The 14,409-nt window shown below is 39.4% G+C and overlaps 1 protein-coding gene across 3 annotated transcripts in view; it reads left to right on the forward strand.

The window, feature by feature from the left end:
• pcdh11 (protocadherin 11) overlaps nucleotides 1-14,409 on the forward strand; it is a 175,539-nt gene that overhangs the window by 76,363 nt on the left and 84,767 nt on the right. For all 3 annotated transcript variants that reach the window (XM_049029910.1, XM_049029911.1, XM_049029909.1), the window contains one exon: nucleotides 11,154-11,213. In XM_049029910.1, the coding sequence (XP_048885867.1) occupies nucleotides 11,154-11,213 (60 nt within the window). The remainder of the gene's footprint in view (nucleotides 1-11,153; nucleotides 11,214-14,409) is intronic.

Below are 14,409 nucleotides of genomic sequence, written 5' to 3' on the forward strand. Positions count from 1 at the left end.
GAAGTACTCTGGCCCATTGCTTATCAGAAGGGCGTAAAATAATGAACCTAATTGAACTATTTTTGAAATGATTGCTGAATTGCGTTTTTCTTTTTGTTTTTTCCTCACTCCTCAGTGTTAATTATATCATCGCCAGTGGAGATGCTCTATGGCAAATGATAAGTTCTGCAAAGCTGGTTTCCCTGCCTTGGGAGTCCGAGGTTTTGGCACCTGGCAGAAGCCCTTTTGTCTACGCGTTAGAGTGTTTGTGACACTTGGCCCAGTTTCCTGGTGCTGCTCGGATGCGAACATCTCACAGCTATTATCTCAGCCATGCTGGCAACAAGAGTGAGCTTCAGCAAGGTGCCAACTGAAAAAGAAGGAGGGATAACAAGGAAAAAAAGGTCGAAACATTATTTTATTTTTTGCATATTCAAAAGAATGTGTGTACGCACACACACCACACACACACACACACACACACACACACACACGCACACACGCACACGCGCACACGCACACACGCACACACACACACACACGCACACGCACACACGCACACACACACACACACACGCACACACACACACACGCACACACACACACACACACACACACGCACAACGCACACACACACACACACACACACACACGCACACGCACGCACACACACACACACACACACACACACACCACACGCACGCACACACACACACACACACACACACACGCACACACACAACGCACACACACACACACACACACACACACACACATACACACACACACACACACACGCACACACACACACACACACACACATACACACACACGTACTGAATATTAAAATCCCAAACGGTGAAGTGAATGACATTGATTATCTCATTGCAATGGCACCTATCAAGGGTCTCATTATATATAAGGGAAGGGAACAGTCAGTTCTTGAAGTTGATGTGCTGCAAGCAGGAAGAATTTGCTTGCATGAGGATCTGAGTGATTTTGACAAGGCCCAAATTGTGATGGCTAGACGACTGGGTCAGAGCACCTCCACAATGGTCTTCTGGGGTGTTTCTGCTATGCAGTTGACGGCGCCTACAAAAGTGGTCCAAGGAAGACCACTCAGTGGATCACTCATGGGGCCATGGGCACATATGGGTCACTGATGACTAGCCCGTCTGGTCTGATCCCAAATACGGCTGGTTATTATAAAAAGGTGCCAAAACATAGAATGTGTTGTAGCTGGCTGCCATGCGACTGCGTGTCCACAGACCAGACCCATGCTGACCCGTGTCCACTGTCCAAAGTGCCCACAGTATAAGGTTGGGCTGATCCTCATTTTTCCAGTTCTTATCCGATTCTGATACAAGATCTGTTTTTACTTCATTATGATCAATAGAAGTGTGATGATTCCACTATTTCAGTGCCGGCCACTATGCTCCCAATGCCTGGATGGAGGGTATCGGCTGACATGAATACCAATCTCACTCCAGAGCTGTTTTTTAAAACACGTAAATACAAATGAAAAAAAAAAATGTATACTGAATAAAGTTTTAAATGGGCTACTAGGAACATTCATGGCATCCTGTTCCACCTTGTTTGTACATTTTGTTTTAAGCATTTTTGAGGCATTTACAATTAACAGTTCAATCTTCCAAGATAGTATACGCAACCAGGGATAGTATACGCAAGTAGGGATAGTATACGCAAGCAGGGATAGTATACACAAGCAGGGATAGTATACGCAAGTAGGGATAGTATACGCAAGCGGGGATAGTATATGCAAGCGGGGATAGTATACACAAGTAGGGATAGTATACACAAGCAGGGATAGTATACGCAAGCAGGGATAGTATACGCAAGTAGGGATAGTATACGCAAGCAGGGATAGTATACGCAAGTAGGGATAGTATACGCAAGTAGGGATAGTATACGCAAGCAGGGATAGTATACGCAAGTAGGGATAGTATACACAAGTAGGGGATGCTTAAGATACCCCACTATTTTTCTCCCACAGGCAACAGCGTCACTTACACTTTGTTACCATAGCAGCCCCTCTTGTACCACAAGCTGTAGCGAGTGCGCAGAACTGCCCAAGCTAGCGATTTCAAATCATCCATTGCTTTTTCATATTTCTCACGTCGTCTCACACAATTGCGTGCACTTCGTCTGGTGCAGTTTTCCGCTAAATGCTACTTCCATCTCTCAAAGCTTTCTTTTATATTGTTTTATATTATATATGTTACATAGATCGCAAGTCACTGTGTTACTAGTTGGTGCTAACAGCGTGAAATACTTCCAGATCATCACCCACTCATCTGGTGTTTCTTCGTTCCTCCTACTGCAAAGTGTATGCATATGACATCACATGGTCGCAGCAGCTGCAGATGTCACTGCACTCACACCCACTGAGTGGTATAAAATTGAGTGGCAGCACTAGCGTTCAGCTTGAGTGCCACAAAAACACATCTAAAATAAGAAAGAGCTGTCATGCAATAGATTATACAAATACATTTAACACGAAAACTAAATAAGTAAATATTGGAAGTTGATCAGTGACATATAGCTGATACCCGACCCGCCTAAAAGGTATTGCTCAGTGCTGATACCGACCCTGAATATCGGATCGGTGCATCTCTACCACAATGGGTATTTGAGCCTCAGAACTGGGCCATGTAACAATGGGCTGGTCCGGTGACTCACGTTATCTGTTGGACAGCCAGTGTGCATCGTTAACCCGGGAAACTATGGAACTAGGATGTACTATGGGAAGAAGACGAACCAGCAGATGCAGTGTGATGCTCTGGGCAATGTTCCGCTGGGAAACCTTGGGTCCTGCCATTCATGTGGATGTTCCATTTACACGTTCTATCTACCTACACATTGTTGTAGACCAAGTACACCGTTTCATGGCAACGGTGTTCTGCATTGGCAATGGCCTCTTTCACGGCAAAAATTGTTCAGGAACAGTCTGAGGAACATGAAAAGGAGTTCATGGTGTTGACTTGACCTCCAAAATCCCCAGAACTCAATTTGTACAAGCATCTGTGGGATGTGCTGGACAAATAAGTCTGAGCCATGGTGGCCCCACCCTGCAATTTACAGAACACAACAGATCTGATCCTAACGTCTTGGTGCCAGATAGCCCCGGGCACCTTCAGCGGTCTGGAGTTCGGGACTCGATGGGTCAGAGCTGATTTGGCAGCACGAGAGGGACCTGCGCAATATTAGGCTGCTGGTTTTAATGTTATGGCTGATATTATTTTAATATTTTTCCTGTGGTATGAATGGGATACAGCTCAGAACTTTTACTGGTTTTCATAATTTAAACAGATAGGGTAGTTCACTTCTTAGGGATGCATTGATTATTGTTAACAATGTCGCCTAAGTGCCATATATTGTTAATCAAGATAACAGATGTAGCAGATGCAGCTTACTGGCACATTTATCTAATTTACTTGGGGAACTAGGGGACACTATATCCAATTGCCATGCTAGCAGTGTTCAGCTTGTACACGGGTACACAGGACTTCAGCAATAACATAGATTTACAATAATTCATGCTGTCTTACATGTCCTTACACTACACTCTGTTGGAGTCGCCTCATTTGTACCCAGTAGGGAGCAAAATGCACCGTATGCATTTGAAGGAAGAAATTACTCTGTCAGTTTGCAACATATGCCAGTCACTGCATTTTGAAACTAATGAAAGGCAATTTACAGCACATTTGCATGCGCATTCATGTTCGTTTTGATGAAAATGACAACTGAAAAATAAACAGCATTGAATTACAGGATACTAAAGTATTACACCAATGTACTATGAATATCTGTCTGTCTTTTGTTCTCTGTTGTTCTCTGACAGAAGGTACACATCGATTTAATACAAATTTGAATGAGTTTCATTATTGCAATGACTTGTATGTTTAATTTAACAGTTTGCTTTAAGTTGTAAGTACAATGATTACAGAGCACAACTATGCATGGGAAAAAGCAAGGAGCTCATTTAACTGCATTCTAATGCATGACAACAATGGTCAAGTAGTCAAGTATCAAAAATCCGGCAAGGCGCACTGACAGGGGGATGAGAAGGGCGGGGGGGCTGGGGGGGGGGGGCATGCTCCATGCAGCATCCTTAAAATGTTTCTGAAAATAGATGCTAAACAAACCACATCCAGAAAACACAGAATCAAAGTATCGGTCATGTCATCCTTCGTGTTATTCTCATGTCGTCCTTTTTTACACCTGCCAAATTGACAATGATCCAGGTAATAATAATGGAAACAACAATTGCTGCTTTACAATGATGACAGACCTAGATCATAGAAAGAAATATATTGCTTTGTTCTTGAGAACACCCTTGGAATATAGGCTGTTAACCATACATCAAGCAACCAAGGATTTTCACTACAAGCAGTCCCCTGACGCGTCAGACTGCGAGCTACAATAACAAACCCTATAAAGAGAACAGTGTTACAAGCAGTGAGGCTGTTTCCCAGTGCAGGGCCTGTCGCCTTTCTTCGGTGGCTTTTTGGCTACTGCGCTACATCTAAAACAAGCCCAGGGCTGCCTCTTTATGTAAATCTCTCTCCTCCTAAAATCAGTCCAGACTGACATCGCCATAATTACATTGATCTTGTTGTGGATTTAAAAAAAATATATATATAATATATATATATATATATATATATATATATATATATATATATATATATATATATATATATATAATATTTATAGTTGCACTTTTTAATATAAAAATAATTGAATACAAGAACTAAACAGAGCACATCACATCTAAATTTACACAGACTAGTGTATCAATTTAGGCCTATTTGTACTTGAGGTAAGATTTTCTACCATAATTAAAAAAAAAAAAAAAAAACAAGAATTGGGGTTGGGGTACGGCTACATAAATCATATATGACTTAAATTTCATAAATTCTTGCCTTTCGTTTGTTTGTTCTGGAAGGTAATAGAGCAGGTTGCCTAAAATCCTACAAGGCTACTAGCTTTTGGCATAAAAACGTGAGGCGTGGTGACTAAATTAAAGACCAATCATAATTGTATTTACTGAGGTTCTATTTTGATCAAATATTGTGTTTTTGTTGAACAACATATATCAAATGTATGCAAATACACACGAAATCTGTAAAACGCAAATACGTTATGTACATACATACACTATATTTAGAAATTGCTGTCACCTATTGTCTTATCCTAATATCGCTTTGGCAACGTGAGTCACATGCAATGTATATTTTTATAAGCTAAAGCAGTCTACGCACATGATAAAAAACTTTAAGGCGACATGTAAAGAATGTGTTCATCCTTAGAGTGAGAAATGTCGCCGTTTATTTTTACACAGCATAGCTAGCGTCGCTGATGAATCAGGAGGCGGTGTGATGGGAATGCTGTTTAGTCAATGTCAGGCACTTGGAGCATCAGCCAGGAAGTAGACAGCATAAAGTCTCGTTGTGCATGTGGATAATGTTGCTGGAGCCTCCCGCCTCCTATTGCCAATGCACCAGCATGCCCCTGTGAGTCTCCCCGCCGTGCCTGAAAGAAACTCTTGTCTGAGGATGTGATACCAAGTTGGCATTAGCCACGGATAGCTGCTCCACCTGGAGTGTGCTGTACAGGACATGCTAATGTGTCTTAGCAAACATGCTCCTTGCAGCTATCAGTGACTCTTATTCTCACTTTAATGCTACTCTGTTCCTTTAGCTTCTCGGGCAGTCAGGACCGAACTGGACACGTACTGGTTTAGGGGAATATGGAAGACGTCTGGGTACTTTATATTTGTTTCTAAGTGGTTACAATTACATCACATACCAGCTCACATTGTGCACAGTATATTCTGCCAGCTCCTCCCCACAGTAAATCATAAACATATAGCATTCAGACAGGGTCGAGGGGCGCATTTACTGGGCGGCTAAGCACTAAATGGCTAAGACGCCTGATTCAAGTAATTTTGCGATGTGATTTTTGCTGGCACATGTAGTAGCTCCAGCATCTCAGATCCCACCTCCTTGGGATCTGCGCTGGCTGCAGTGTCTAGAGTCTACAGAGAATGGTGTGATTAACACTAAAGCCAGTCAATGGCATTTCTGTGGCTGTAAGCGGCTTGTTAATGATAGAAGTCAAAGGAATATGGCCTGACTTGTTAAAGCTAACAGGAAGGGCACACATTCAAAATGATGATTATTATCATTAATAATAATAATAATAATAATAATAAGACAGGTCAGTTTAACAGCTGTGTTCTGTGAACGAGGCAAACGTGGGTTCTGCCTTGTACTAGCCATATACTGTATACCTTTTAAAGTAGCCACTCAGTGTATTTGGTGTTGGTTCATTCTTATTAATAAATAAATACACAAGCAATTGTGGAAGACGACGATATGCATGACGCCCGTAGTACAATCATGATTCTTTACGTTAGCACACATTCAGATTTAGTGTGTTTTGTTTTTGCCCTTAACAGACAGCTATTCCTGCACACACTTGTGAATGAATGTGTGTGTTATTTATGTTGCCAAATATGATAGTTTTGCTCTTTAAATATCTGCATAGATATTGTGCATTACATTCAGACTGATCCAAAGGCCACAAAACATTTATGTTTTTGATTAGTTTTTTGTAATTTATCTGTGTCAGATAAATATGTTTTTCAGTGCAGGGATTAGGACCTCATCAGATACTGGAAATTCTTCATTCTGGATACTGAAAGGAAGTGGACTCATTTTTAAATATATTAACATTGAACATGTTATTTCTTGAGCTGTCTTTATGGGTCTTTAGATAAAATACATTTTAGGGAAAGCATGGTGTTGGTGACTGAAATATTTTTCAGGCGACTGAGACGCTTTACAGCTTGCTAATTAACTTCATTAATTACTTTTTAATTGAGATTTCTACTACTTAAGTCAAAGTTAGTAATTCATTAAAAACATATTATTTAGAGGGGCTGGTGGAGTGATACTACTGTAACCTGGGATCAAGGTCCGGGTCTTCGCCACGACTCCATGTGTGTGGAGTTTGTATGTTCTCCCCGCGTCCCCCCCCCCCCCCCCCCCCCCACAGTACAAAAACATGCTGAGGTGAGTTAGAGTTACCAAACTGCCCGTAGGTGTGAATGGTGTGTGTGCCCTGCAGTGGGCTGGCCCCCCACCCTTACCCCTGTGACCCTACGTATGACGAGTTGGTACAGAAAATTGATGGACGGATGAATATTATTTGGAGATTTAGGTCAATGATCTCACCATGACTGGGATTCCTTTGCATTATCATGCACTTGAGGACTACAAATAGCTTAGAGGACCCATAGATACTTTGTAACCAAATCATTTTTGTTTTAGTCACGGTTTTTACACCAGTGGAGATTATGTCACTCTGTATTCTAAAGGCATGTCCCAGTGAGGGCTGTTTAAGCTGACTGGGGGAAGTGGATCCAGTATCTGTAGTAGAGCAGTGTGCAATAATAATAATAATCATAATCATAATAATACATACATACATACATATAGTATACCGGCATATATAGTTCTATACATTACCCATAACATACCCATGACATACCATGCATTGAAGTCATATCATATTTTTAATTGCAGTTTCATGTTTCATTATAAAACTCTGATTTTTCAGGTTAACACATTAATATATCACTGTAATTTCTGTTAAATGTAGTGATCAAAAAACAAGTGTTATATCTTAGCTGAAAAAAGCACACATGGCAGATGTTCTATTTTTAAGTGTTGTAAAGCTAAAATATGCATTTAGTTTTTCTAATTTATTTATTCATTTATATATTTATTTTAAATTGCCTGCAGTAGCTCCTGCAAGCATTAAGGAGTCTCAAATTACATGTGATTGCATCACCCTTGCCAGCAACCCCCCTGGAAAAGGGGAAAGGAGGGAAATATTTGTATGAGACAAACATTGTTGTATGAAGTAATCTTTTTAACTGCTTAGATTGATTTAATTTCCCATAATTCTATAAGAAAAATGCTGCATGATAACGTTATGCAATGAAACAATATTTTTAATATGATTTTAAACCTATTTCTTCAGTTTCTTACAAATTTGACAAAAGGCATTTTTCATTTTTAGTTATACAGCTTATTAACATACGCGTATTAATAATATTCGTAACGTAGCTCATATAACAGTGGAAAACAGATATTTGCATTAGTGCTACAACCATGAGGAGTTTGACAAGACTAGACCGGAGCAATAGTGAAAAATAGGAATGCTCTGAATATCCACATCATTGATCATTCATGGAAGGTGCAGCACTGCACACAGACGTCAACCAGATCAGACAACGCGAGCAGTCAGAGACTGAAAGCTGATGCAGATTCCTGTGTGCAAAACATGCTTTGAAAACAAACACCAATGGTTTTGAAAAACTAGAGTTCAGTGGCTGCGATAAGACATAATGTGCACCGGTCAGAAGCATCCAGAATAGCTCACAAACTTAACCTCTTTGAAAAGGTTACATGTAGAAAGTCATTAAATAAAAAAGATCACCCCCCTCCTCTACTATGCTGACCAGGATAAGTGAAGACGGATGTAAGATGGATGGATTTCATGTTGCAGTCAACTCATGACAGCATCCTACAAAGAGCTACAGCCCACAATGGTGGTAGTGCTTAGCCCTGGGGATGCTGGTTCATTGTTCAGACTGGGAATCTTCTTGAAAATTAAGTACAAAATGGAAGTCCAGATAAATAGTTGGGGCAAACAGAGTCAAATTTACCTTTCAGAAAGACATGACTGGAACTGTGCTACTAGGCCTTAAAAAAGCTAAGTCTTTGGGCTGCCGTACTAAATAACTACGCTGTAATTATGCTGAGACTGAAACTAAAAAAAGGGCTTCAGATTTCTCTGACTGTCAACCCACATGTGCAGTAAGTAGGTAAACGACTGCGCTTTCTTCAAAATCAACCTTAGCCGAACTTCCAATTTCGAGACTAAGAGACCTGATTTCAGTCATGATAGTTTCGTTTTGTTAGCAATGCAGTGGCTGGGCGTTGCCTCTTTCATGGCTGTGAGTGTTCTAGCAGAAGTCCTCACTTAAGCAGGACCATGAAATCTCACTACCTGCATAAGTGTGACAATAATAATAATAACTATAATAATAATGATGGTTATAATTAATAATTAATGCTATAATATTATAATTAATAAACAATGATTAATAACAACAACAACAATAGTAACAATAATACCAATTCAGTTCTTTTGCATTTCACATTTTATTTGTGTGTGGTAGAAATTTACAGGAAACTGGAATGCAAAATTTAAATGTAATAAAAAGCCTTAATTGTGCAGATTGCTGCAGCCTTGATATATAACTAGACAATACTGCACCCAGTAAGCAAGATTCACTACAGAGTAGGCGCTGAGACCACTTCTCAAGTTTTCTCAAGAGATGAAGATAGATATATATTGCAAATAATTGTCAAAGCTATTTTTGTTTGTATAAAACCTGTCCATCTGTCTATGAAATATTAATGACGAATGCTACTTGTGGTGTAACGAAGACTGTAGACTACTTACTCATAAAAAAAAAAAAAAATCTATAATCAGTCATCACACATATTACAGTTGGTGCAAGACTGGGTTTCTAAATGTTTGGGGACATACCAGCTACTTTTGAATAGTGCTGAAATATAGTTGTTGAAGGCTGAATAGCACAGCATGTTATCTCCCTAGGTGGTATTTTAAGGAAACCATTAATAGCGTCAGAGAACATTAGCCAGGAAATACTAAAATAACTGGATATGAATGAATAACTGACTGCTTTTTATTTTTTTGAACACTGCTGTATATTTTTAAAGGTAATTACTGAGAGCAGGAACAATCTCATATACGACATCACAAGGTTTTACAATAAAAAATTATAAATATGATTTTATGTATATATGCTATGGTGAATTTTTTTAAACCCTGCATATAATATAAATGTGTTTCATTTTATGCTGAATTAAGAAAAAACTGTCTATGATTTATATTATCTATGTATGGCTTTTTGAAAACAATAATTACTATCAAACAATGTTTTCGTCAGAGAGAACATATCCGCTATAACCAAAACGATTAAATATTTTTAAATACAGAGGGTAAACAATATAATGGAAATACTTAACAATGTATTGATATCAAGGTTTTAATGATGACAAGGGTCCCCCCATGCCATTCAGAAAATATCCAATCCTTCTTTGAACGCTGTAATGCTATACTCTGCATATTTGAATTTTGCACCAATATTCAGAAAGAAAAGCCTCAGTATCCTTAAAGGATGAAATTTACATTCCATTCTGCGCTCCAGAACTTCCCATAAATGTTCAATGATGTTTAGATCTGGTGGATGGGGAGGCCACAGAACATACAGTATTTGGCTTCCCTCTGGTGCTCATGAAACCACTAGTGAACGTACATACAGTATTTATTGGGGCATTATCATCTTGGAATGGCAACATCATGAGGGAATAGTTTTTGCACCATAAGGCAACTGGTCCTGTAAAATAGCTTAATGTTACATGGCTGTAATACAACCGAGCAGTGATTGGACCAAATGACCCCCCCCCCCCCAAGATGGCCGACCATACCTACAAATGTTGTTGGTTGAAGGTATCCTTTGGCTTTTTCTAAGTGTATGCAGACCAGCTTGTAGAAAAATGTGTGAATGATGACTCATCCAACCATATAACTTTGTTTTCAATTGCTCAGGGCCCCAGGTTTTGTGTTCCCTAGTCCAGGTTATGCATATGGTCTTGGATGTAGGCAGTTTTTGTACAGACTTGTCATAAATTTTAGCTTTGTCAAGCTCACAGTGTACAGAGTTTTTCTGAGGCTGGGTCACAGAGGTGCTGATTCTGGTTTATGGTAATTTTTGAAGCTGTACTTTTATTGTGTTTAGCAGTTATCCTGTTCAGTGTCAGTGAGCCTCGATTTCTGGGCACTGCAGTCTGGTTGTGGTTGGCAAATTCTTCAGTCATTTTTAAGGTTGTTTCTCATCACTGACTAAATAAAGTTGTATTTTTTTGTGAAAAACCTCACCTTGCATGCTTAACTTGTTAAAATCAAGAGAAATGTATTGAATGTCATAGGTGTCAAACTTGCAGGGACAACCATATGTTAAAATATGAGTGCTGCTTCTTTTGCAGAATCGGGGTCAGCATCCAGACGCAACATTTCCTGCCATCCAACCCACGTGTCCACATAAGGTGAGTCATTATTAAAAACAATGTAGCAAAAATACAAAAGTAAATAATTAAACTGGTCTTCAAAAAAAAAAAAAAAAAAACGGAATCTTCCAGAGGGAAGAGTTTTCCATTAATTACCTATTCAGTTTCAAATCATGAATGGTTGTGTTTCGTTTATATAAAATTGTTTTTAGTTATATAACTACATGCTTTAAAACCCTCGGAAATAATATGATATCATTGACCAAAAATGGAAGTAGTACGATTGGTGTCCAAGGCACACCGATGTGTGACGGCAGTTTGAGAACGACTGGCCTAGTTAGTAGGGATGCGCTCTAATATGAATACGAGTACGTTATTCAGAAATACACAAATAATGCATATTGCCTAAACAGATATTTAGTTTTACCTGATATTTTGTGCTAATATTTGGATAAAAACATCTTCATGGCTGACATGCCTAAGTTTCTTCAAATTGATTCATATCATTGCGGATTGTCGCAGGATAAATATTCTGTTTGAATGAAAGGACTTTGGTTTTACAACATAGCCATTTAATTTACTACCAATTTGAAATTGATCACGATACTCTGTAGTCGACCACCCAAGCTAGCGCACGACAGGCAGGGCTGAGAGCTGACCTTTCCTGGCTATCACTCTGGTAAAGTCGCATGGAGAGGGAGAAGGTGTGAGTAGGGGCTTTCTCACTGCAGGAACTTTTTTGGAACCAGTAAATTTTGACGTTTTTTTGTGTAATACAGCTGGTGCCGGTGAAACATTCCAGCACATATTAGCAGGATAGCGTTACACCATTTTTTATTCTGTCAAAATGAAAGATCAATCTGCCAGCCAGATTTAATAATGAAATATAAAGATGTCATGGGTTGTATAAATAAAATATAAATAAAAGATTGTGTCCTGTGTTGATCACGATTGATCTCTCCAATACTCCAACTAACAAATAATAAAACAAATTGTTCATTCTCCAATGTTTTGGGGTGGCACTGACGGTTTCGAAATGTGTGAAGTTCAACCTACGACACACATAAGCGGCCAGGCCCTTCAAAAGTTCCTGGTCCCAGGGACCAAGTTGCAGAACTTCAGTGTGAAAGTGCCTAGTGTCATGTGCAGATTGATTTCAAACTCCTCTACAAACTCAAACCCCTAAACCTATATGCTCTCAGTTGTCATTCGTAGGTGTACAAGTGAATTGCTAAAATAAAAAATAAAATAAATGTTGTAATAACTAGCAAACCTTGGCATAGGAGAAAAGCGAAGCAATATGGCTCTTGATGAAGCAGTTCTTGTAATTGCAGTCCTTCGAAGTACCAAAAGAAGTGATTAAAAGAAGTGATACACTTGTGTATATTAAGTTTTTGGGATTTGTTAAATTCCATAAGAATGTGTATGATTCCTTTCCAGATGTCAATAGAAATTGGAAATTGTGCCAGGCACCTCAGTTATCAATGCTTTGCAATATTTGCATGGTGCAATGTGCTTCTTTTCACTTGATATCTTTCACGGAAACTCCTTATGGTTTATGTACACAACTAAGACAATTGCTGACTTGATGAACGGCAGGAGTGGGTGCGCTCACAATATTCGAAGAACAATAAGCTAATATTTAAATTTACATTTACAATATAAGAATCGAGTACCACAACTCGGGTAAAATCAGTAAGTCAGCTGTATCAGCATAATGACAATATTCAGTACAATATCAGGGTTACGGTTATTTCAGCTGTTTGTTTTTGTTTCTTACTCCTTGCCTAATGTTCGATCAGCGTCTTTGAGTTTCTGCGATTGGCAGTTCCATTATCTTAAGCAAAATCCAAACCAACTCCAATACTGCAGTCTCCGAACATACATTCTTAAAGAAACTGGCTATATCCATGGGTTTTGACCTAAAAACAAATATTGATTTATATAACAACTTCCCACCATATCCCAGTTGAGTTATAGTACTTAAAACTTATTTTAACTTTTTGAAAGACTTGCCAGTGGCTCTGAGAACTGCTTCGTGTGAATGTGTTGCCATGCCATATTGCAACTAACATGCTAATTATCAATCAGCATGCTTTCTCCAAAAGTCTAATCAAAATGTTCCGTCTTCACATTTTCTGGTTGACTAGCAGGTCAGCAGAAGAGGCATTTTCATGTGAACTAGAGAGAAACTGGCCATGTGTCACGTCTAAGAGTCCTTAAGAAAGCTGTTTACCAGTGATATTGTCTGTTGATGTTGGTCAGCAGGTTAAGGGCCCTACAAACACCTGTGTGATGTTGCCAGGTTGCTATGTCTGATATGGTCAAGCTTCTTGAACTCTACAACATGGAACTGTCCTTAACTGGAAAAGCCATTACAAAGACAATCAGTTTTGTCCTGAGCCAGTCGACACAAAGAAAGAGACTCTAATTGCTAACTCGTCCTTCACATGAACCTGAAATGCTCCTGTTAAGATCACCTCTAATGAGATATTCAGAACAATACTGCTGTGGACCAGATCACCAGTGCTGCGCCCAGCTTAACAGATATCGTCCTTGAAAAATGAGGGAGCGATACAATTTCTTCTCAACTATCAGCTCATCTGAAAACAACTGATCTGGACTGGTGGACTGAAATGATGGTGGAGATTTGCAATTATGTTAGCGGTGGCATGCAAGCAGCAGATCATCTCTTTCTGGTTGACTCACTTAACTGACCATGATCCATAAAGACTGCTGCACAAAAAGTAATAGGCTCATGGAGTCATGTGATATTTCAGTAGGCAAAGAATGCAAGAACAAATAGTAAATGCAAAGGTACGACAGAATAATGAATATATTTTGTAGGCTTCTGTAGAAACAAGTCGTTATCTGTAACGATGAACAATTAAAGCTGACACTGGACACTGAATTTGTATTTTATTCAAATTCCATACATCAGCTGAATGTCTTTCTGCACGTCAGCAATATGATCAGAGGCAGAAGAGACACAGGGATTCAGTATGTTATAAGTGTCTGTAATTGTGTGTAGTGTTTCTCTGCACGTGGGCCAGATCCTGCAGTGCCGGGACTGGAGTGAATATGATTAAGCTGCAGTCCAAGTGGGCCGGCAGCTTGCTCTCCCCGTGGGCCTCTGTCTCCATAGTGATTCAACTCCAAAGGCCATCCATTAAATCCAGAGATTCCCTGGGGCCAGGCCATTGTTAAACTCCTTTATAACAACACCCATTATGTG

This window comes from Brienomyrus brachyistius, chromosome 10 (assembly GCF_023856365.1).
Source record: "Brienomyrus brachyistius isolate T26 chromosome 10, BBRACH_0.4, whole genome shotgun sequence".
NCBI classification, from domain to species: Eukaryota; Metazoa; Chordata; class Actinopteri; order Osteoglossiformes; family Mormyridae; genus Brienomyrus; species Brienomyrus brachyistius.